Source organism: Chiloscyllium punctatum, chromosome 7 (genome assembly GCF_047496795.1).
Source record: "Chiloscyllium punctatum isolate Juve2018m chromosome 7, sChiPun1.3, whole genome shotgun sequence".
Classification (NCBI taxonomy): domain Eukaryota; kingdom Metazoa; phylum Chordata; class Chondrichthyes; order Orectolobiformes; family Hemiscylliidae; genus Chiloscyllium; species Chiloscyllium punctatum.
Genome location: NC_092745.1, coordinates 96,503,556 through 96,530,062, shown reverse-complemented (window position 1 = coordinate 96,530,062; position 26,507 = coordinate 96,503,556). Strand labels below are relative to the sequence as shown.

Genomic DNA, 26,507 nt, shown 5'->3' with positions numbered 1-26,507 from the left:
TCAGTTGTCTTTTGCTTTGTAACAGCTTCCCAATCCTCTGGTTTCTCACCATCTTTACCAAACGTTATGCTTTTTATTTTGATTTTATGCCATCACTGATTTTCCTTGTCAGCCACTGTCGCCTTGTACTCTCCTTTTTAAAATGGTTTTCTTCCATGGGATGAATTTCTGCTGTGCTTGCGAACTACCACCAGAGACTCCGGCCAGTGATTCTCCACTGTTTTCCCTGGTAGGCTAACTTCCAAATCCACTTTGACCAGCTCCTCCTCATGTTTATACTGTTAACTTTACTAAATTTTAATATCATTACATCTGATTCCAGTTCTCCCCCTCAAACTGTAGGATGAATTCTATCATCGTACAGTTTTTTTGTTCCTGAGCTGGAACTTGTCTGCTTTTCTTCTCATTCCTTTATTTGTTTTCTTTCTCTCCTTTCTTTCTTTTCTCTATACCTTTTTACTTACCTCTTCCTGAGCTGAGGCGTCAGCGAGAGCCCAGCACAGACCTCAAGTGGAACCAGCATGAAGAGGGTTGGCCCGGGGCAGACCTCAGGAGTGAGCCCTTGCTTTTCCTGAACGAGCATAGGAATTGGTGGCTGCTACATCATCAGAGGGGACGTTGACGAAGTAGGCCCAGTGGCAATGGGGATTGCCGACTTCATCGTTGATTTGTATTTGGTGTTAGAAGGGCATCAAAGTGCCATTGGCTTGGGTCCAGCAGTGAGATATGTGACGCAGCACAGGCAGCAGCGAGGTGGTGGCAGAGGGGTATTAGCGCTTTTGTGAAAGATGGTGCCTGCGGATCGACGATTTTGTTGGTTGGATCCCGTGTAGACAGCAACATGGTGGAAGAGGGATGGCGGCCCAAGTGTTGTTGATGCTGATAAGCTGGCTCAGGACTGATGGATTCTCTTTAAATTGTATATAATTGCTCAAAATGACACCAAATTGTGGCAACAAATGAAAGCTTTTTACAGTATTTTATGGCATTCTCCCTGTAAAAATCCGCGTTGACAATAAAAGCAATAAATCAAGATAAGCTCCCTATCGATTTGATTTCAATGCACATCACCAAATCCAGAATTGCCTGTTCCTTAGTGGGCTCTGCCACAAGCTGCTGCAAAAAACCATCTCGTAGATATTCCGTAAAATTTTTTTCTTGACTATCTGCTGACCCAACTTTCCTAGTCCACCTGCATGTTGAAGCTCCCCCATGACACTTGCAGCAGTGCCTTTTCTACATGCTTTTTCTATCTCGTGATTTATTTTTTGTCCCACATCCTGATTATTGCTAAGAGGCCTGTACACGACTCCCATCAGAGTCTTTTTTTTTAAACTTTGCAGTTCTTCAGATTCAACACATTCTGACTCTACATCACTTACTGCTATTCGTTTAATTTAATTTCTTACTAACAAGGCAACCTGCCCCCATCCTTTCAAGAGGACTCGTCCTCTTGGATATTTATTTCCCAGATTTGATCCCCGGCAACCACATCTGTATTGCCATGATATCGTATGTGCCAGTTTCAGTATGTGACTCATACTCATTTACCTTATTTTGTATAGCATGTGTATTTAAGTACAACACCATCAGTCCTGCATTGACTGCCCTCATCTAATTGTTGTCCCCTTGTAGAGTCATAGAGATGTACAGCATGGAAACGGACCCTTCGGTCCAACCCGTCCATGCCTACCAGATATCCCAACCCAATCTAGTCCCACCTGCCCGCACCCGGCCCATATCCCTCCAAACCCTTCCTATTCATATACCTATCCAGATGCCTCTTAAATGTTGCAATTGTACCAGCTTCCACCACATCCTCTGGCAGCTCATTCCATACCCGTACCACCCTCTGTGTGAAAAGGTTGCCCCTTAGGTCTCTCTTATCTTTTCCCCTCTCACCCTAAACCTCTGCCCTCTAGTTCTGGACTCCCTGACCCCAGGGAAAAGACTTTGCCTTTTTACCCTATCCATGCCCCTCATCATTTTGTAAACCTCTATAAGGTCACCCCTCAGCCTCCGACGCTCCAGGGAAAACAGCCCCAGCCTGTTCAGCCTGTCCAGTAGCTCAAATCCTCCAACCCTGGTAACATCCTTGTAAATCTTTTCTGAACCTCTTCAAGTTTTGCAATATCTTTCCGATAGGAAGAAGACCAGAATTGCGTGCAATATTCCAACGGTGGCCTAACCAATGTCCTGTACAGCCGCAACATGACTTCCCAACCCCTGTACTTAATACTCTGACCAATAAAAGAAAGCATACCAAACACCACCTTCATATCCTACCTACCTGTGACTCCACTTTCAAGGAACTATGAACATGCACTCCAAGGTCTCTTTGTTCAGAAACACTCCCTAGGACCTTACCATTAAGTGTATAAGTCCTGCTTTTCCAAAATGCAGCACCTTGTATTTATCTGAATTAAACTCCATCTGCCACTTCTCAGCCCTTTGGCCCACCTGGTATCTGCTGTGCTTAGAATTAGATTCCTGACCCTTTGATTCTCTGTCCTATTACTTGTTCTGGAAGCTTTAATAAACACCCTATATCCCTGCTGAATCCCCTCCCTCCTTTTTTTTTTCAGTATAGACAATTGCTTTGCAACACTCCATACCAATGAACAGAAGTGCCTCTTTGTTAGTTATTAATGCCTTTTGTTCAGAAATCTATTTTGCAATCTAATTAAATTTTGTATAATTGGTAATTTTACATATTTAGCTATTACGTGATAGCCAATATACATCTTGTACATATTCATTTCCTGAAGTATGTGCATCTTTTAAATGACTGAATTCAAGTTTTTTTTTCTGAACCTTTCCATCAAAATTTAGAACTTTGGATTAGACTATGATGCATTTCAGAACATGGTTGGGGACTGTCCACCTAGCTTTCTTCAGCTTGCCTTCAACTGTTGCAATGTGAGTAAAATATGGTAATCTATCTTGATGATCTTGTGTATGATTACATGAACATAATTTGAAACAGAAGTGAGTACACAGTTGCTAAATTTTTTTTCTGTGTCTGATAAGATAACATTAGAGAAGTTTTGCATTGGGGTTTCTTTAATTAAAGCCAAAGACACTGATTAGTGTAATGGACTATTGCTGTTCTGATGTTGCAACCTCCAGTAGATTTCCTATGTCCTTTACTACTGAAGATGACTCTGAGACCTGTTGAACTCTTTTTTTACAGAAATTTTGTCCTGTATAAGAAAATGCCCTGATAGCTTTCTGCCTGAATGCAATGGAGTCAAAATGTTAAACTCATTGCACATGTGAATTAACTTGCTGTATAAATAATACATCTATAGAGAGAAAAGTTGGGGTGGTAATTTTTGTTGAAAATGTGTTGCTGGAAAAGCGCAGCAGGTCAGGCAGCATCCAAGGAGCAGGAGAATCGACGTTTCGGGCATGAGCCCTTCTTCACGAATGCAGGCTCCTGCCCGAAACGTTGATTCTCCTGCTCCTTGGATGCTGCCTAACCTGCTGCGCATTTTCAGCTCTGATCTCCAGCATCTGCAGTCCTCACTTTCTCCCCGTGGCAATTTTTGTGTATGTTCCCTTTGTGTGATTATAGCAGAAGGAATGTATTTCATGTGAAAATATGTTAATAAGTTGATGTTGTTCTATTTCTCTCTAGCTAAGATACATTTTTGTAATTGATACTGTATACAGTGTTGTAAACCATTTTCTATGATGCGAACAGAATGAGTGTGCAATCAGTCAACAGTCGGATATTTTGTTGATGTGTTAATGTCACAAAAAGTTATTTTATTGTTTGTTGAGAAGATGCTGCTGCTTGCTGCTGAAGCCCCTCCCTGGTCTACCCCATACCACCTCAACTTTAAACAAGTTTGTCTTGTGTCTGAATCCCCTTTTGTGGCTTGCATTTTTCTGCAGCTGGTGTCATGTCTGACTCTCTTAACATTTTGACCTCACCATTGGTGTTCATTCCTTTAACTATCTAGGCCCAAGATATGGAGTTGAGAACATAAAACAGCACAGGCCGTTCGGCCCTTGATGTTGTGCTCTAATATCAACTAACCTACATACCCTTCATTTTATTATCATCCATGTACCTGTCCAAGAGTCACTTAAATGTTCCTAATATATCTGACTCTACTACCACCATTGATGGTGTATTCCACGCATATACCACTCTCTGTGTAAAGAACCAACCTCTGACACTTCCTCCTGTCCCCTTAAAATTATTTTTTTATCTCAAAAATATACTTTATTCATAAAATAATGTGATGGTCTGTACAGTTGGTCATGCCATACATATGTAAACATTTACATACAGAGATCAGAATTTATCATTTTTATATACAGGTCTGTACATTTTTCAACCATATGCCCATATATTTAGCTGAGGTGTCAGCAGAGCCCAAATGACCTGCGTGGGCCCCCTGTTCTTCTTAGGCAGGCAGATGTTACACGGTAGTCTTTCCCCACCGCACCTTGGCGGCAGCTGCCCCAAGCTTCAGTGCATCCCTCAACACGTAGTCCTGGACCTTGGAATGTGCCAGTCTGCAACACTCAGTCGGGGTCAACTCCTTCAGCTGGAAGATCAACAGGTTTCAGACCGCCCAGAGAGCGTCCTTCACCGAGTTGATGATCCTTCAGGCACAGTTGATGTTCGTCTCGGTGCGCGTCCCGGGGAACAGACCATAGAGCACGGAGTCCCGCGTCACGGTGCTGCTTGGGACGAACCTCGACAAACACCACTGCATTCCTCTCCAGACCACTTCTGCGTAGGCACATTCCAGAAGGAGGTGTGTGACAGTCTTGTTCCCCCCCCCCCCCCCCACAGCAGCTTCGAGGGCAGCGTGCAGTGCGGCTGAGAGTCCTGGCGTGCATAAAGGACTCACAGGCAGAGCCCTTCTCACCACCAGCCAAGCCATGTCTTGTTGGAAAGTTCTGGCGATAAGGCATTCTGCCAAATGGATTTGACAGTCTGCTCAGGGAACCACTCGATAGGATCCATCCTCTCCTTTTCCTGATGGACTTGTGGTCAAAGATGTTTTTCTTCACAAACTTCTCCACGAAGGACAGGTGATACGGAACGGTCCAACGACTCGAAGCATTCCGCAGCAGCGAGGCCAGGCCTTCACAACACAGTGGACAGGTAGAACCTCAGTACGTAGTGACACTTGGTGTTTGCATACTGGGGATCCACATCCTGATGCAGCCACACACAAAGGTGGCCATCAGAGTGAGGGTGGCATTGGGTGTATTTTTTCCCCCATTGCCCAGATCTTTGTACAGCGAGTCCCTTCGAACTCAGTCCATCTTTGACCTCCATATAAACTGGAAGATGACCCGGGTGAGTGCAGCGGCACAGGTTCTGGGAATAGGCCAGACCTGTGCCATGTATAATAGCAATGACAGTGCCTCACACCTGATGACCAGTTTTTTCCTGTGATGGAGTGTGACCGTAGCTTCCATCTGCCTAGTTTCTGCCTCACTTTGCTGATATGCTCCTCCCAAGACTTGGCGTACGCACCAGTCCCGTCTCCACTCTCTCCCCCCCGCCCCCCCAAACCAAATACCCAGCACCTTCAGGTGGTCGTTCCTGACGGTGAATTATGCCTCCTTGTGATAGTCATTTCTGCCCTGGGAAAAACCTCTCTGGCTATCCAGTCTATCCATGCCTGGCATCATCTTATACACCTTTTTATCAAGTTACCTCTTGTCCTCCTTTGGTCCAATCAGAAAAGCCCTAGCTCCTTTAATTTTTCTTCATAAGACATTCCCTCCAGTCCAGGCAACATCCTGGTAAATCTCCTCTGCACCCTCTCTCTAAAGCTTCCACATCCTTCCTATATTGAGATGACCAGAACTGAACACTGTATTCTAAGTGTTGTCTAACCATGGCTCTATAAAGTTGCAGCATAACCTTGCAGCTCTTAAACTTAATCCCCTGCTAATGAAAGCCAACACACCATACACCTTCTTAACAACCCTATCCACTTGGGTGGCACCTTTTGAAGGATCTATGGACATGGACCCCCAAGATCCCTCTGATCCTGTACACTGACAAGAATCCTGCATTCAAATTCAACCTTCCAAATGAATGAGTTCACATTTTCAAGATTGAACTCTATCTGCCACCTTATCAGCCTAGTTTTGCCTCCTGTCAATGTCCCTTTGCAACCTATAACATGCTACCTACTACTCCTCCAACCTTCATGTCATCGGCAAACTTAATAACCCCCCCCCTTTCCACTTCCTCATCCAAGACATTTGTAAAAATCACAAAGAGCAGATGTCCCAGAACAGATCCCTGCAGAACGCCATTGGTCACCAAGCTCCAGGCTGAATACTTTCTATCTACTATTCATCCTCTTCTATGGGTCAGCCGCTCTGTATCCACATAGCTAAATTTCCCTGTATTCCAAGCCTCCTTACTTTCAGAATGGGCCTACCAAGGGCAACCTTAGCAAGGCGTTGACTAAGATCCATTACATCGCATCCATTCTCTACCTTCATCAGTGTGTTTCCTCACATCCTTGTGAGATATGACCTGCTTCCCTCAAAGTCACGTTAACTATCTTTAATCAAACTATGGTTTTCCAAGTAATCATAAATCCTGTTTCTCAGAATCCTCTCTCATAATTTGCCTACCATAGACGTCAGATTACTCTATTTCCTTTCTTGAACAAAGAAATAACATTTGTCACCCTTCAATCATCTGGCACTACTCAATTGGACAGTGAGGATGCATAGATCCTCACTAAAGGCACAGCAATCTCTTCCCTCGCTTCCTATAGTAATCTTGGGTATATCCCGTCTGGCCTGGGGACATATCTTTCATTATGTTCTCCAAAATTTTCACATCTTCCTTCTTAACATCAACCTGTTCCAGCATATCAGCCTGTTTCACACTGTCCTCACAAACAACAAGGTCCGTCTCAGTAGTGAATACTGAAGCAAAGGATTTATTAAGGACTTCCCCTACTGCCTCTGACTCCAGGCACAAGCTCCTTCCACTATCTCTGATCTCCACTATAATCACTCTGACCATCCTCTTGTTCCTTACGTAAGTGTAGAACACCCTAGGGTTTTCCTTACTCCTACTCGCTGAAGCTTTTTCATACCCCTTCTAGCTCTCCTAAGTCCATTCTTCAGTTCCTTCTTGGCTACCTTTGTAACCCTCTAGAGCCCTGTCTGATCCTTGATTCCTCAACCTTTAAGTAAGCTTCCTTCTTCCTCTTGACTAAATGTTCTACGTCCCTTGTCACCGAAGGTTCCTTCACCTTACTATGCCTTCCTTGCCTCAGTGAGACAGACCTGTCCAGCACTATCAGCAGGTGCTCCCTAAACAATCTCCACATTTCTATCTTGCATTTTCCTGAAAATATCTGTTCCCAATTTAGGCATCCCAGTTCCTGCTTAATAGCATTGTAATGTCCCTTCCTCCAATTAAATGCTTTCCCATTCCATCTGCTCCTATTCCTCCTCTTGACTATCGTAAAGGTCAGAGAGTTATAATTGCTGTCACTGAAATGCTGTCCCACCAAATGATCTGACACCTGACCAAACGCCAAATCCAAAGTGGCCTCCCCTCTAGTTGGCCTACTGAAATATTGTGTCAGGAATCCTTCGTGGATGCACCTGACAAAAATTGCTCCATCCAAACTATTTAAACTGAGGAGGTTCCGATCAATATTAGGGAAGTTAAAGTCACCAATGACACCAACTCTTGTTACTTCTGCACCTTGACCAAATCTGCCTTCTGAAACTTTTCCATATCACTCCTTCTTTTGAGCTGTTTTTGTTTGTTTGGACCCATTGTCTTAATCACTTTTGGGCTGAGTGCGAATTTATGTCAGATTATATTCCTTCTGATTTGCATATTAAGTGTGCTGTATAATTGCAACTTGTTGCTGTACATTTGCAACTGTGAAAACTTTTTGAAGTTGTGTATTCCAGGAAGACAGACAAGTTTATGCTCCACATAAACATTTGATTGCCTCTTCCCATCCCACTCTCTCATTTTCTGTTCTATTTTGCATGTGTGCATCAGCCTCTCTTTACTTAAAAGTGCAGAAAGGTTGAACTGTACTAAATTTTAATTTTGGGTCTATTTATCTATCCCTGCCACAAAATTGGGGGGACAAAAGTTATTTTGGCAGTGATGGCCCACAGCAGTTTCTTTTAAGGCCTATCTTTTAGTCTACAGAAAGAATGGGAAAAGCCAATGAAATCACGTGCAGTGTATTCTTTGCTCAGTTTATTGAGTTCAACAAGGGGTATGTGTTAAGGTGTTTGATTTGCTTCTTCTCCGTTGTGATGTTTGATATATTTCAAGTATCCTTAGGACATTGGAACACATTTACATCAGGAAACAAGTGACACTATTTAATTACGTCCCCTCACACTAGTTTGTTTAATCTAAGAATTGTGAGGCAGTTTAAATGCTGTTAGCTGTTCTCCTAAATAAATCCACCCAAGGGGAGGGTAATAGCCCAGGGATATTATCGCTAGACTGTTAATTCGGAGTCGAGAGGGTGGCGCTGGAAAAGCGCAGCATCCAAGGAGCAGGAGATTTGCCATTTCGGGCCAAAGCCCTTCATCAGGAATTAATCCAGAGACCTGGTAATGTTCTGGGGACCAGGTTCAAATCCTATTGTAGTAGACTTGATGAATTTCTTTAGGTGAATTTTGAATTCGATAAAAATAAATCTGGAATTAAGAGTCTAATGATGACTGTGAAACATTGTCGATTGTTGGGAAAATCCTATCTCGTTCTCTAATCGGGAAGGAAATCTGCCATCTTTACCTGGTTTGCCTCCATGTGACTCCAGACCTATAGCAATGTGGTTGACTCTTCCCATTTGGGATGAGCAATAAATGCTGGCCTGGCCAGCAATGCCCACATCCTGTGAATGAATTAAAAAGTGTTTAAAAAGCATCAGCTATTTAGAAGATTCTTGAATATTGGTGCACAATGTGTCTGAAACTCAAAGCAATTATCTGCAAATAATTACATTTTCAATGAAAGTGTTTGAAATGCAGATTTCTACAATACTGATTATCTGTTTCATTAGCATATTGATCCAGCTGGTTTAAATCTTCAGCAACACTGATTCTTAGTTCTTTGATTCACAATCTTCTTTCTCCACGTTCTCTAGGAAAATATATTTACAAAGGGAAGATTGTATAAATTATGGCGGAAGTTGCAGATAAAACTTTGGATCATTAACTTCAACAATGCTCCATTTTAATCATTAGTTCCTCGATTTTCTCTCATGTTTACTTCCCACATGTATACTGGTTCATTTCCCATTGCTAGAACTAGCTGTGTTGTCTCCCTTGTTTGACTTGTGTATTAGGTCAGAAAGATGTCTTATGCACATAATAAATACTCCCCTTTCCCCTTCTACTTCATCCTGTTGAGTTTTGTTTAGGTGTGGTTACTGCTATGACTAGGTGAGAAATGATGGACTATTTTTCTTCTTTTCCCCCTTGTTTCGTTGTTGTAGAGGTTTTGAATTTTAGAAAGATGCTGATTTGCCAATTTACTTTTTGCTCAATTTGTAGCTCTGAGCCAGGTAAGTATTCTTGAGTTATTTGTAAGGAATTACTTTTATTGCTTTTGTACACAGATACACCCTAGTTCCTACTAACATGCATAAACACACACTCCTCAACCAAGCAAAAAATGAATTTCCGTTTTACCGAGTATTGGATATTTAACTTGATGAAAGAGTACAATTAATGACTTTTTACTGTATCTGAATGTTTTGGTATAACTGAGGCAATTGCTTTTCAGTGTTGTCTGGTATTTTCCCTTTTTTCGCTATTGTCAAATGTTCAGTGGCTTTCAATAAGAATTCTGTCTGCTGTGGATATAAATGTAACTTTTTTCTTAGCAAAGTAGGATTCCAACTTTTGAATGTTGAAGGAGATCTGCTCACTGGGGCAGCTGATTTTTCTGCCCAAATCCCAATTCAAGCACACATACTGAAAGTTTGTCACATGACCTCTCCATTCTGACTGAATTTCCCAACGAATATGGAGAGCTAATTCACATCTCTCAAAGCTTCTTTTTGCCATTGCTTCATAGCTCAGGTGATTAAATTTAAATGTCTGGCCATTATCTTCGGAATAGATCATACTTCATTAATGAGAAAGGAAGGAAGCTATCATCACTTCCAGGCAATCTATCTACTTGTTGGGGCTATTTTGTCTCTGTCCCAAGAAAATGGGAATGTGTCTCAACAATTAGTTTCATCCATCTTAAGTTTGTACCCTTCTTTCAGTTTAAAAACTGCCTTTTAAGATGGCCAAAATATGAAAACATCAATAAAATTAGAAATTAATATTATATTCTAAGCACATCTTCATGATATAGCTCATTTTATATATAAGATGTCACTTGCATTTTTTTCTGCTGCTAAGTGATCTGTAGCTGCCCACTAATGGTGTAAACAAATCCTTTCTTTGTTACCAATATTCTCTTTTTTAACCTTTTGTTATTCATATCCTTTCTTGCTAGATGTTGCTATTCTTGATCGCCATAACCACCCACCTTTATCCCCTATTTCAAATTAAATTATAGCATATAGCCATGAATATTTTTGATTTATGTAACACGTTTGACTCAAGATGCTCTGAAATAGTTACAACAGTTTATCCAACAAGTTTGATAAAAGTACTAAGTATGGCATACGCATTGTGCAGAACTTACAGTTTCTCTTTGTGTCTATATGTTATCTCCTAATCTTTTTATATATATGCTACACATGCCTTGCCCTGCAGAAATACCTCTGCACACAGAAAATAATTGAATGGTAATGGAGTGCCAGTCTTAATATATTGTACATCCCTGTTTAATGTTATTCTATTTTAACATAAATCAGCTGATAGGGCTGTTTTCTTGTTTAACATTGTAATCCTAAGCACCATGATTTTTGGTGAAGTTAGTTAAATAGTGAAGTGTCACTTAATTTCTTCATTTGCATTTGCCCCACTGGGATTGTAAGAAGGTTGAGATAATTTTATTGAAATTTTCAAGGTGATGAGAGAGAGTGGGTACATGCGAAGAATTTTTTTTCATTTGGTTGGGAAGTCTAGGACAAGAGGTCGAGGTGTAAAAATTAAACCCAACTCTGTCAGGAGTAAAATTAGAAAACACTAGGTTAGGATATTTTATTCATGAAAAACAATGTATGCTTGATAAGTAGCCAAAGGCCTGAAGAAATACAGGAAAGGGTGAGCACATGAATTTAAGTCATAGGTTAGCCATGATTTCATTAAATGGCAGAAAAATGAGACCACTGTTTCAATATGTTACTGCAATGACTCAGTTAGGAAATTCCAGTGGGACCTTTTAAGTATTTGATCCATATTACACTTGTGTGTTAAAAATACTTTTTAACTTAAAAATGAAATGATGTTCTTTTATGAAATGAATAGCATTATCGTTAAAGAAGTGAAAATATTTAATTATAAGTAACTGTTCGTTTTTAATAAATTAAAATTTTGCAGCATTTGAAAACAGGAAAAATTGTAATGCAACCCAGAGGGAACAGACATTCAAAAGGTTGTAATAGTAAAGTTGTTCTCAGTTTGACTGTGTGTGTATATATAAGTTTCTGAATTTAAAATTTAAACCTATTAACTGTGAAGTACTGTGTTTACTTCAATAAGGACAGTGTTTTCCTCTTCAGATGGATCCAAAGCTTCGTCCATCCTTTCCAGAAATAGTGAAAATGATAGAAGAGATAATGCCACAATTAGAAGAGGAAGACCAAGAGAAATGTGTAAACAGTGAAGAAGGTAGAGAAATCAAGCCAATTAATCTTCAGAAAAGTAAGCACATTTTTTTAATGGCCAGATAGACACTTTTTAGACACAATTTTATTAATGGAAATTAATTTTGCTTTACTGTATATTGAACTGCATAAAACCAATTGTATTGGATCCTATTGTTGAATTAATCCAGTGCACCCATAAATGAGATGAGGTTAGAGTTTGCGTCAGTATTACTTGGACAAAAGGGGTGAAATAGGCTGGTATTATGTTCGGTGCAATAGAGCTGTGTGGTTTCCAATCTTTATTCAAAAATCATTTCTTCAATTTCTCAAGAAATTCTGAGGAGATTCCGAAGCTGAATGTGCCTCCAGATTAAAATAATGGGCAAGGTTGATGGTCAATGACTGATAGTTTTGTTTTGTGGACATTGAATGGCTTTTCAACTTGAATTTTTTTAAAATGCTAGTTTGCATATTTTGTGTTTTTACATTGTATTTGCTAAGAAACTGCTAAGTGCTGTTTTCTTCTTTAACATTGTAATCCTAACCACCATGATTTTTGGTGAAGTTAGTTAAATAGTGAAGTGTCACTTAATTTCTTCCTTTGCATTTCCCACACTAGGATTGTAAGAAGGTTGAGATAATTTTATTGAAATTTTTAAGGTAATGAGAGAGAGTGGGTACATGGGAAGAATTTATTTTTCATTTGGGAAGCCTAGGACAAGAGGTCAAAGTGTAAAAATTAAACCCAACTCTGTCAGTAAAATTAGGAAACACTAGTTTAGGATACTTTTTCATGAATAACAATTTATGCTTGATATGCATTAATGAAACTCAAAGTATTCAGCTTAATTCTCAAGTAATTTTCAATGACCTGCAGTTGTTACCTACAAGTGGAGGAGGACTAGACACTTGAATTTAAATTTTTTTTGAGTTAAATCCATTCTTAACTCAAACTGTAATAGGTTACTTGGCTTAATTGCATTATGAATATTTTGAACTCAACAGAAGAATGCAAATTACATTCCTTTTATATTGACTGGCTTGTGGAATATGTTAAATTTGTTTATTGTAAATGAATTGGGTGAAAACTTAAAACAGTTAGCAAGCAGCAGCAATTCTACCGCAGTTTAAATCCAGTTTCCTGATCGCATTCAAAGTGGAAACTCTACCCTGATTGTTTGCTAACACTTCTGAATTTGCAGTGTTCCTATGCATGGATCCTGAAAGGTATGCAATTCCATGTTGACCATATTGTTTTGTATTTAGGCAGCTGTAAGTTAATTTTGTTTTGGAAATTGTTATGATTATTTTTAATTGTTCCAGAATTCCCCAAACCTTTCTGCATGCATCGGCGTTGAAACTGGTCACTATGAACTGTGCAGTATGTGGGCAGTGCTTAGTTTGCAGAACAATTGCTCCAAATTATAATTGATGTTTGGTTCTCTTGTTAAATGTTAATTTTAAAACCAAGTTTGCAATGAGGTTAGGAGCTGACTAGTGAAATACCAACTGAGTGTCAGAGTGGGTTGTTGCTGAACAAGTGTTACTTGCTAGCACATGATCAAGTTTAAAGTGAAAGCAGTAACTGTCTTGGTTGGATTTGTCCTGCTATTTGTCAACAGGGTGTAGCTGTGCAGTTTTTCACAGTTTTTGATATGTGATGCCAGATTGGTACCTCTTTTTTTTTACAATGTTTGGTCCTGCTTCTGGTGTGCCCTCTTGCACTTATTGAACCAGCATTGATCCTCTGGTGTGATGACAGTGGTAGAGTGACAAAGTTAGTATTCATTTTAAGAAGGATTTTTTTCTAACATTGCATTTCCATTTTTTTTAAACATTTCAAACTATGTGGTTTTATTTCTGAGCCTTTTATGAGTGAGAATAGTTTCTTCCTATCTATCCAGACCCTTGTGATTTTCAAAACTTGTATCAAATCTCCTCTTGGTTGTCTCCTTTTCAAGAAAGATCACCACACCTTCAATCTATCTTCATGACCCCAGCACCATTCTTGTAAACTTTCCCCTTTTTTCTGATGGGTTCAGATCCCTCAAGTGTGTAACCAGAACTGTACATCGCACTGGAGCTGAGGTTTAACCCTAATGAATTTGACATAACCTGTTTTGCTTCCGTATTCCAAGATACCTTATGCTTTATTAACTGCTCCCTCCCACCTGTGTTGCTACTTCTAATTGTGCACAGATATGCCCATGTTACCCTACTCGTACACATCCACTAGTATCCTTTATTTGATATTGTCTCACATTCTTTGTACCAGAATGTATCACCTCTCACTTATTCACATTGAATTTCATTTGCCACCAACTCCAACAACTTGCCAATATCCTTTTGGAGTTCTCCACTATCGCCCTCACAATTTACAATGGAACAACGTTTTGTATCGTTCTCAGCCTTTGAGATTGTACTCTGCATGCTAAGATCTATTTGATAAGTATAAATCAGGAAAGGTTCCAATAATGACCCTTGGAAACTCCCATACAAGCCTTCCTCAAGCCTGAAAAGGATGTATGAACTATTAATCTGTTTACAATCATTCACCCGTTATGTATCCACATTGCTAGTGTCCCTTTCCATGAGCTCTGATTTTTGCTTGTAGGTCTATTGTGTAGCACTGTATCAAATGCTATCATGAAGTTTGTCGTTAACTCAATTATCTCTTCAAAAACTGTACAAGCTTGTTAAACGTAACTTTTCCCTTAGGAAATCCATGCTGGCTATCCTTAGCACACGTTTTTGTCCATGTGACTGTTAATTCTATCCTGATTTATTGTGTCTAGAGGTTTCCCCACCAGCACAGTGTTTGCAACAATCAGATGATTCAGGTTCAGTGTTAATAAGACGTAGCTTTTTATTCCAATTTTACTAATATATTGATTTTTAAAGTTCCACAGCTGCCATGGCTGCTTTTGAACATGTGTTTACAATAGTTTTTAGTTTGTGTTGCTACTATAACCAGTCCCTTTTAATGGGTTCAGATATAAAGTAATAGCATAATTAAAATACAGAGGAACCTTTGAATATCCGCCATTCGATTATCCGAATTTCGGATTATCCGAACAAGATCACAAGGTCCCAATGCTCGGCTAACTATTATCTGGCACTTGATTAACCGAATAAAATACACCTGCCTGTGTCCTTCAGATAATTGCGGTTCCTCCGTATACTAAATGTTGGGTAGATCAGGAAAAGAGGAAAGCAATACGTAAGGAGCTAACTTTAAGATCTCTTAAACTTATAGCTTTTAATGTTAATAACAACACCTTCCAAGCACAAAGCCTTCATGATTTGTGTAAATTGAACTAAAAAGCCAGCAGTCGTCATCTGAAGTCACATTTACTGTACTGTTAAGGTCCCTTTTCAGTACTGCATACTCTAGCATTTACTTTGTTTATTTCAGTCTATTGTATTTTAACCATCTCAAAAATGCCTAAAATCTCTTTTATTAAATGAAGTCGTGACTATATTAACTCTACTTGAATATTACTGAGCTGAAGTATAATGGGGTAAGTTTAATCCTGGGTAATGATAGAAATAGCAACATGTAGAATAAGTTATCAAGTTTACTTCACTAAGAGGAGATCGAGCAGGGTGCGAAAGAAAGTTTTTTTTTATTTGTTCATGGGATGAGGGTGCCACTGGCTAGGACTACACTTCTTGCCCAATTAAGAGTTAACCACATCACTGTGGGCCTGGAGTCTCACGTAGTCCAGACCAAATAAGGGCAGCAGATTTCATTCCCTAAAGGACATTAGTGAACCAAGTAGGTTTTTATGACAATCAACATGTCACAATTGGGCCATCTCTTTATTCAATATTACCATAGTTCAAAGTTCTGTTTACATCAGTGAGTATACTTGCAATAGAAAAATGAGTTAACATTTCTTGGGTGCCTGTTTGTTTTTTTTAAAAAGAGCTTATAAAATGTGCTTATATATAACTAAAAAAATGTTAGGATTAATGTGCACAGTGCAACTAGTTGGCTGTCAAACCCTGCGGAAAGCTGCAACTTTCTTGCTTATTTCCTAAGTGATTTTTGGAATAAAGATCTGCCTCTGTCTTTTCTCAATGACTGAACAATGGCATGTTTTGGTCTGCTTTATTACCACTAAGTGCAAAGATTTGGGATTCAATAGATTTACCTTAAATGCTCAACAGATAAGCAACCCAACCATCCACAGATTTTAATACATGTTGAGCTAGGGAATGGAAGAGTAAATGATTCTAATTCTGGACAATCCAATTAGCTTCACTTGACAGTTTGTGCAGGCAAAAAACTTGATTGGGCTTGACTTTGATGCTTTGTATGGTCCTGTTGCAGAGAGCAATATCAAGAAGGGCTTGAACAAGCAATAGAATAGGTACCAATATCTTTTGACATTCATTTCAGCTAGAGTTTTATTTTCTAAACAGGACTGATAATTGGGGGGAAATGTCCTCCAGTATAGGAAACCAGATTGTTTAAAGCCATGTGCTAAAGGGTCAGGTTAAATGGCTTTGTCCTAATTTGCACTAAAAGAGCTGTATATTTTTATTTAAAAATACAGGTACCCCATTACATTGCATTATTGCTGCCAGATGTAGCATTGTAATGTAAATGAGGTGGCACGACTACTGGAGGAGGTAAGAACTAACTTGGTGGTTTTCCAAGACTCTTCCAGTGCCACTCATTAAAAATGTACACATTTTGAGCTGACTGTCTCTTAATTTTTGACCTCTGTCGGGGGTTAGATGTGATTTTAATAATGCTGGCTTGTATAGAAATTCTGCCTGTATTGAGGTATACTTGTCTTCTGAAAACAAGTTGGAGAATCATATGTTATTACAATATAGGTCTGGTAAATCTTTTGAGGTTTTTCTCCACCTGTTCCTACTGTATTCTTCTGCTTACTCCCTATACCTCCTTTTTTTCATAATTGCAGCAGCTGAGTTCTGGGAAAACGTGGTTTAGCAGCTGTTAAATTTAAATCTGACTCATAATTGGGTTGATTTTAAATATGATTGATTGAAATATCCCATCTCCTAAAATTGAACACATGCGCAACAGGCTGGGAGTTTTAAAAAATGCATGTGTTTCCACATTGTAATGTTAACTCCACCCACTTTGTCCTTTTTTATCCTTATTCACTTTTAACAGGGGTTGTTAATATCAGGTTCATTTGTTCCTGAAAACAGCCATGTTTGAATTTTGGTAGGAGAAGACATTTTATAGATTTTAAACCAAAATATTAAAATTGTCACTTTTTATTAATACAGTAGCAATATTTGCAATTAAATGTTTGCTTTTGATGTATATACTATCATGAAGCTGAAGCACTGGGAGGAGACAGATTTATTTCTCTTTTCCTTCAACTTTTCAGTATGTTGTGCAATAGAAAATGTGAATTGAGCATTTGTTTAATGTTTATCTGGGAAGTGCTCATGTGTAAACTAGCATACTTCAAAAAATTAATGGATAAAAGGACTAATCCATTTCTTAATAACATGGTAGCTTTTCTGCCAAATTGTTTTATGTAGAACATTGTTTCTGTTTCTGGTAAATTGATTGCTTATAATCTTGGAACTGTGATCATAATACTCTTTGTCCTAAAACTCTTTTGTGATTGCTTGTAGGTGCAGGAGAGAAAGGACTGGCGATAAAAAGGTGCAGCCCCCTTAGACTTCCAGGTGATAAGGTTCCTCCCAAATCTCCTCGACCTCGTCGAAATATATGGCTTTCTCGTAGTCAGTCAGACTTCTTCACACGAAAAGGGAGTCGGAAGATTAATGTCCAAGATCCTTACTATACCCCGTGCAAAGGAACGTCACGCAAGGTTAACCCCTTCGATGCTAGGCAGGATCTGAAAGGTGGAAAGATCAAATTCGTGGACACACCAAGTAAATCAGTAATATCACTTGCATTTGACCTGCCATCACCTGATGCTGCAAAGTACCCAGTCACTTCAACATCCCAGGTGAAACAGTGCTGCAGTGGAGATTTTCAGGAATCTTTACTCTCTGAAAGACAATATAGGTCCCTTCCGGCTTCTCCTGATCTTTCAACAAAAGAATGTCACAGTTTTGGGCCCTTTTCTTTAAAGCTTGGTAAATGTGACCCTATGCAGATAGAAACAGATGTGCGGCAAAAAGTGTCAAGCAATTCCTTGTACTCTGAGTTGGAAATTCCACCATTTAAGTTCAAACCACAGACACGGGAATCTGAATCATTAGAACACTTTGATATGGATTGTTCAGCAAGTGAATGCCCACAGGATGAAAATGAATCATGTGCAAAGAACAGGAAACTATTAAAGCTAAAAACCAATGAAAGTATGATTGTCCTTGGGCAAGAAAATTTGAATTGTAGTAATATAACTGGAGATGATGGACCAAATTTAGTTGGTGCATCATTCAGCCATTGGAATAGTTTAGTTTCTGGTGAAGAAATGGAGGAACAGGAAATGCAGAGGCACCTATCTAAGTTAGCGATACCAGAACCCAAGTCATCTTACCATGTAAATACAATTCTGAAACGAGATGAAGTGAACCCAAGTGATTCTGTTTTTCCACCTGAAGCTTCTGACATGGAAGGGCATCCATCTGTAGTACTGACTCCATGCATGACCTCAAATCCATGTCATCTTCAGTCAAAATGTGACATTTGAAAGGCATACATGTACTAACCTTGTTCGGAGAGGCTTCATATAACAGCTATTTCTGCATAATAAAAATGTTATTTTATTTTGTCAGAAAAGGTATATATGAGAGACTCTAATTCCAAAGCTATTTTGGCAGGTGGGTGCTGGTACCATAGACATTAGTCTGTTCTGATAAATTACTTGGCTTAATATGTGATGATAAGCCAGTATTATAAGTTATCTTATTCGAGTAGACTTTGGATCCTCTGCAAGTTAATTTGAACCTTTATGACAGTAGTCTATCCACACTCCTTTTTTTTTATATATCAGTATGAGCACATAAGCAGTATATCCATTTGCAACTTCCAGTATTTGTAGGATCACTAATGATTTGAACAAATGTGTTAGCCATTCTTCTGTCAATTTAAATGCAAATAAGGTTCTTTTAAAACTTTCCTCAATTCTGATGCAGTTTGCTGTAACACAGGTAGCTATCATTTTAATGAAAACCTAGTAGGCACGTTAATTATAAAATAAGTCTTACTTTGCATTTTTCTTGTCAAGATCATATCTGTGCTGCAGAAAGGTTATTTGAGTGAAGGAGAGTATATTTACTTCATGTTTGCACCCAAGTCTGCTTGAGATAAGATTGTTAAGAACAGAGTTTCATTATAAGAAAGCTTGCATGTTTAGGGTACCTGAATGTAATAAACTGTGCTGACTGTCAGTATAGTTTTTCCTTTGTCTGCAAAAAATATATTTTTTCTAAATTTGTTTAAATTTTCTAAATTTAAATCTAATTTTTTTTCTAAATTTACTCACATTAAAGACAAGTCACCAAGGTTTTTTATACATGAGAAGCACTTAATCACTTTCTTTCTTTCCTATAGCTTGAAAGATGTTACTACTGTATATTTTGTATTTCAACCTGGACTACTGTAACTGGAGTCAGCAGCATGGTGCCATATTAAATATAGCTTATGGTGGGTCAACCCTCAGAATTAGTGTGAAGAATATTTAATTTACAAAACAACACAAGGTGTATTTATCTTTTTGAATCCTGTGAAATGCAGTTCCATTATAATGTGGCAATTTTGTTTGACTTGGATATATTCTTCCTCTTGTCTCCCAAAAATGCATTGCATTATACAGGTCAGTAAATGTTTTCCACAACAGTTTCTGCTGCCTTGTAATTGGCAGCTAGGCTGTGTCAGACATTTATTTGCCTTTTCTGTTACTGTCCTTTCTATCCCTGTGCTGAAGTATCTTATACGTATCTAGTGCTGCACTTTGTAGAACCTAGATTGTCCTGTTGTATATGTTCAGTTAATTAGGTTTTAACCATGAATGTGAATTATAAAGTAATGGTTCTTTTACACTCCATTTAAAGTAGCGCTATTGATATGGATCTGATCTATTAACAATAAGTCAGTATCAAGGTAAATTGGTGCATTTGACATTCATCTGAACTAATGGGAAATTTACTTCAAATCATCTTCAGTTAACCGGACTCCTTGTTTAAATATATTCCAGGTTTTTCCAAAGCTATATTGCAGATATTTTCTGACCTAATCAGTTTTGACACATAATGAACAAATTAGTTGATGGGGAATATTTTGGTGTTGAGGCCCATGAATTTATAACACTTTCATTTCGTTAAAAGTTTGTGTATTTTCTCATCTTGGGACTACCAGTGATTATTTAGCATCCAATTTGATTTTCCAATTACAGTACAGTAATGGTGAAGCAGCAGTTCATTGTTAGTTTAACTATGTTTTTAAAAAAAAACTTGGTCAAGCTGAACAACGCATTTGACTCATTACTTTGGCTTGTTATGTGTTATTTACATTATTTTGAGTTTTTTTTGTATTCACCATATCCACAGGATTTTTTAGTTCAATTCATAAAATCACTCTGCAAACATACGAGAACGACTTGAGAGTGTTTTGGACAGTTCTTAATTTTTAATGTCTCAAACATTTGTAATATCGAAGATTGTGTTTATAAATAGTTTGCTAAAATAGCATATAAGCTTGATTTGTGATTTGATTGTCAACAAGGGTCTTTGAATAGAGAAATTTGTAAATCTAATACTAGAGTGAAGAGTTCTTGTAATTCTAGTCAGTTTACCATTTTGACAAAGTTGGTGATAGAAATTGTATTCTTTATCTGCCTTGATTACTAAATTTATATATTTTGCAAATTACACCTTTTGCTGGGGAAAAGGACTATTTTGTATTTCGGCATAATTGACCACATAGCTTGATGTTTTATTTTAGAAAGGTGAACCATTTATCTTGGGACCATCCTTCCCCAGTCTTTATATTGGCCTTGATTTGGGTTACAAAAACAGCATTAAGTGAAAACCCAGACTATTTTGAGTGTTGTAAACTTATGGAGACCCTAAGAAGTGACCTAATTTTGATCAAAAACCATAATTTTTGGTGTAAGTTAAAATTCTTATGCAGTTATGAATCTGTTTTCCAAGAAGAATGTGCAAATAAAAGGCTTGTGGGTGATGGATTCCAAAGGTACATAATTAGTACATATTGCATGTCTATGTACTAATTAAGGAGAGTTACTAACGTGTTGATTTGGATAAAGTTATCAATGGAATCAAAGTTAACCATATGCAGCAAGCGAAGAAGTTGAATAATAAAAATACAGTCTTTTAGGAAGAAAGCAAACAAGGGAACATAGTAAGGTGTACTTGTTGCTGTCATAGTATGTTTGTTGATTTTTTGAATCTGGCTAACCCTAACATTTTGGGTAAAATAAATCCTATGCAACTTGCAAAATTATAAAAGTTTTAGTTCTGCTTGAGCTCTTGAAAGGACTTTGGTTCCATCTAAGAAATGGCTCAATAAGCAAGAAGGACACTGTTTTCTTATCCATCAGCCTTTATTTGCAAGCCTTGACTTGGAGCGTGGAGGTATTTCAGTTGGGCCTGAGCTGTGTATATTTGATGCCAAAAAGATTGTTTTGAAAATACCTGCCCTAAACTTGGCTGAATAACAATGAATGAAAATATAAATAGTAAGAGGTTTACAACATATGGATATGGTTGCATTAATATTTACATACTGTATATCAAAAGAATTTTAACCGAGTTCAGCAAGTTTTATATAGAAATGTGCCCAAAACACACTACATCTTCGAAGGGTACGAAGTATGTAAATTCTTCTCTCATATTTGGCATGTAGCACTTATGTGCTATTTGATTCAAGAGAGGCATACACTTGCACAGAAGTTTTGTACCTTTTTAAAAAAAATTGTATGGCCCAAGATTCCAAATCAATCACTTATTGGCTCTCCTTAACCATCACTACTTGCCCTCATCTCAAACATTGAATCCTGATCAATAATGGGCTTTGTGCTAGTTTGGCTTGTAGTGTATGTTTTCAGGAAATTAGACACAGTTGAGATGTAAGGTGTATAGCTTTTACATCATGTATGCTACTACAGTTTCACAATTTAATACAGAAATTATGACTGCAATAGATAATGCAACTGAAGTCTTGATTTTTTTGCATTCTATTGTGAGACAAAAGGTATTTCAGCACTAAACCAGTCAGAAACCAAATGGAATCTCATGTTAAAATACCTTCTGGTTTTCATTTTGATCAACAATGTCACTAATGTACAAAAAGCAAAGCTGGGCATCCAAATTCCTCCAGCCCGACAAACTTAAAAAGACATGCATTTGCAACAAGCAAATAAGTGTGTAGCTAAGTTCAAGGCCATTTGATTTTATGAATATTTGGGTGAACACCACCAAATAACAGTGATTGAGGTAAAAAGATCCACTTTCTTAACATGACTCTGTATTTCTACAGAATGTAATGTATAATGTGTAGAATAGAATGACAGGAATCTGATGGTTTGGCTTCACTTTGTGATTGCACAAAAGATTTTGCACAAAAAGGCATGTAGCTTTTGTAAATTATTTTGAATTTCTGTATATTTGATTATTGGTTCCCAGTAATGACACCACAAGCTCTTTGCCCTTGCATTTAATTGCAAGAATTTCAGACTGTTTACACTGCAATGTTTCACTGGGGTGAGAAGAAAACCTATCCAAAATAATAGGGGCGAAGTCCATTCAAATTTAATGCTTGCTTAAATGGAAATATTTAGGCATGTCTTTCATTGAAAGATTCTGATCGTGGATAAGGAATTGGAACAAAATGATAAATACCAGGTTTTAAATATGCTTGTTGTTTGCAATATATCAGTTGTTACAAAGTTGAAAATATAGCTTAAATCATTCCGACTGATTGCATGGATTATATCAGCATTAACTCAGCAGTAGCACTTCTGCCTGAGTCTGAACATTGTGGATTCAAGTCTCATTTGATATTTAAGTACACTATCCATGTTGACACTTCAGTGTAGTAGTGAGTACTTTGCATTGCTGGGAGTGTCATTTCTTGGTTGAGATATTAATTGGATCTTGTACAGGATCATCCACCATGCAATAATAGCAGTATTATTTTCCTGGTGTCCTGACCAATATATTTTCCCTCTACTAATCATTTTGGGGAACAAAAAGGCAGATAATGTATTGTCTTCTGTTGCTGTAATTGCTATGTCCAAACTGGCTACTCCATTTCCTACTTTACAACAGTAACTATACTTCAGAAGTATTCCATTGGCTGTAAAACACTTGGAATATCTTGAGGCTGTAGAAAAGCATTTGCTTCTGAGCAAAGTGTAGTTTTGAAATGACCTTTATAGTGCTTTAGTTTGGAATTTTTAAGTTATGCATGAACCATGTAGATCACAGCTTTTGAACCGAGGCACGAGTTTATTCTTTGTTTGGTACTTTTCCATTTCATTGTGACATTTCCATATGAGTGTTGCTCAATATATGGATATTAGTATTTCACATGTGCACTCAATTTTTTGTAACCTTATACCCGACAATGCAGGAATTTAGTGTGGAAAACCCAATATCAGTATGTTTGAATACCAAATATGCTGTGCAACTGAAGCACAAGTCTGCACATATTTAAAATACAGGCTTATGGAGGGAGTGTGCAGAGGTACAAGGAGGATACAAATCTGTAGCCTGCTTTGTAATGCTGGGTCGTGTAATCCATCTGCAGTTACTTACAGTTTTGAAGAACTTGCTACACGATGCTGCATATAAATTATAAAAAGGCTTATATATAAAATATATAAAAATGTAGCGACCCGAAATGAATATCTGACTTTTGCAACTATATGCTTCGGAAAAGCAATTATTTTTGTTGAAATAGAATGCATCAAGTGGACTAAGCACACTGATCTGTGTAGAAGTTCCAGCTAAGTAATGTGTCAACTATAGGTGGAGAAGCAACAGGTTATTCAACTTTAAATCCATTTGTACCGTACCAGTAATTTATAGAAATGATACATTTGGATCAGTTTAATTGTTCAGGAACCATTTTGTTTGAATGGGAATTGTTTTGTGGTTCAGTTGCTGATCAGATGCAATTTGCTTATTTTCATGCAGGAGTATTCCTTTGTTTCAATTAGTCCTAAGTTTTGAACTGCCTGTTTAAGTAATAGTGATGAGCTCACAAATTGATTTCCTGCACCTAGTGGAATTTTTCCCAAAAGGTACATTATTGTGCATTATGTATTACTAATTAAGTTTGGCAAGATGGAAGTGCATAATTTTGGTAATAAATTTCAATGTACTGATTGCTAGGCTTTAAACTTTAGTATATTTGGGAGAAACCAAAGCATTTTACTGTGACTCATTTCCTGAATTAATTTCCAAATTAAAACTAAATTGCCATTTTTGTCCATTATAGAACACCTGTTTCGATGAAACAATTCAATAATTGCTAAACTCATTGTTTAAATTTAATTACTAGGTTAGGTTTGATTTGCTTCCCATCTATTTTACCTATCCCAGGTTCAAACAGCCATTTAATATACAGAAAACTACGGTTTTAAAATTGAGAATATTAAATCGTTCCACAAAATAGGTCATGACAATACTACTACATTGCAAGAGATATATAGCCCCAGATTGTGGTGCATACCTTAGCTCAAATTAACACAGGTGATTTTTTTTCCCCAATTGTTCAGAGTGCAGGAAAGCTTTTAATGAGTAACTAGCTTTCCATTCTAATTATTACAATCCTGGTTTATAATACCTCAATGTCTCTGGTATTTTTAGTTTTCCTGTACACAACGTGTAGCAACAAATGGTCTTAACTGCTTTTGCTGATCATGACATATTATTGCTGTTTGATTTGAGTTGATAGTGTTAATTACTATGTGAAGTGTGCCGTTTCAACCATGGAACCTGCTATAGTAATCATAATGCATTTTTAAAGTAAGTACATTGCATTTTGTTTTGCTTGCAACTCTCCATCCACCAGCAAATTTAACATTTTTGTCATGATATTGTCAAAAGTGAGACCACTCTGAAGCTTACTGCCTGCATGAAAGAAGAACTTTTCTAATGCTTTCAGTTCTACAGCTTGGGAAACTATTTTGAGAGTTCAGGTTTTGAAAAACTTTTAGTCACAATAGTTCAGAATGGTAATTTTTATTTCAGGTATTTTTGCCTGCTTGAGATTTAGCAGAATTCTTTATTTTTGTAATAATTATGGAAAAATCCCTGTGAATTTTAATACTGCAGTTGACTAGCAAATACTTTTTACTGTTGCATCCTATCTATCAGGTTTAACTGAGTAGAAAGCTAAAATTGCCATCTGCCAGTTACTCATTACATCAAGAACTGCAATTATGCTATAGAAAAAAAATAGATTGATATCAGTGTTCTTCGTCACAAATATTCTGATATCCAACAAGAAATCTATTGCCTTGCCATTTTCACTTCTACTATACCCAAATAATTGGAATACCATCAGAAAATGTGTATAATACAAATAATAATGCCCAGTCCATGAAGTGTTATCGTAACTGCTAAATCAGAGCTTTTTTATTCTTCAATATCAGCAACTTAAATTTGAGATTTCTGATCACTGTTAATTGAAAGTTTTGCAGTAAGTTATATTCTTTCCTGTAATCACCCTTTGCTTTCCTCCCCCTCTCTGGAAATACTGAATGTTGACAAATGAATCAGAGGCCAATTTGCAGTTTTTCCTGCAACCAGTTTGCCTTGAAATAACACAAAAATGGAAGTGCTGTTTCAAGTAGAAAGTCATCTTTCCTTTTTAAGAGGAAAGGAACAGTTATTGTAAGGGAACATCTTTTCCGGAATATAACCCCATGTTACTGAACAAGGTGGGCATAATATGCGGTCGTATATTTTGAGAAAGGTTGATCGCCTTTGCAATTTTTTTTATAGTTATAACCTAATGCAATGTGCTACAACAGAAACTTTACAAAATGTTAAAGTACACAGTCTAAAAGGGCATTGGTAATGGCAGAATGTAGCATGTTCTGTCTAGATATACTTAGAATCGGTTCTTGTATCACTTGCATTCAGAAGAAGAACGAAGATATAGGAGAACATTGATATAATTTTGAATTGTGGCTCAGAGTACTTTCAAATACAACAAAATAATTTCCTAATTTGTTATAAACTTGAACAATTAAACTGTAAAAATTCCTTTGCCAGTTTGCAGTTACAACACTTGTATAAACTAGATCATTTGCACTTGTAATAAGAAGCCTTTCTTGTCACTACATTTCTATGCAAAAATGTTTTTCTCTTTTTGCAACCGGATGAAAATGATGATTGTAGATCTATTTTCTTATTTATGAAGGGGTTTTTGCTAAATGTCTTAATATTCAGATCTCTAATTAAAGCTATAATTTAAGAACAATCTTGTAGCAAGTTTGTTTTGTGACTTATATTGAGTAAGCAACTGCATTGCTCTCCTTTTGGATATGGGCATACATCACAAAACCGTTCACTCTAGAATAGTCGAGCAACCACAAGACATTGCTGTGGAAAATCTGATATACCTTTAGTCTTTGCTATAAATATTAACCCATATTTTGCAGTACTGACTACAGTAGAACTAAGCTTTCTGAAACTGACAATCTTTCGAGAGTCTCACCACAAGCAGTGTGATGCCTAAATCCAGAATTGTGTTAAAACACTACCAGACTTCAAATTATAGAAAATTGAATGAAATGG

At 37.5% G+C, this 26,507-nt stretch overlaps 1 protein-coding gene across 8 annotated transcripts in view; it reads left to right on the top strand.

Annotated features, from left to right (window-relative positions):
• tesk2 (testis associated actin remodelling kinase 2) overlaps positions 1-26,271 on the top strand; it is a 104,591-nt gene extending 78,320 nt beyond the window's left edge. For all 8 annotated transcript variants that reach the window (XM_072574379.1, XM_072574374.1, XM_072574375.1 and 5 more), the window contains 3 exons: positions 2,833-2,919; positions 11,679-11,820; positions 17,394-26,271. In XM_072574379.1, coding sequence (XP_072430480.1) covers positions 2,833-2,919; positions 11,679-11,820; positions 17,394-18,424 — 1,260 coding nt within the window. In that variant the 3' untranslated portion in view covers positions 18,425-26,271. The remainder of the gene's footprint in view (positions 1-2,832; positions 2,920-11,678; positions 11,821-17,393) is intronic.
• The last annotated feature ends 236 nt before the right edge of the window (positions 26,272-26,507 follow it).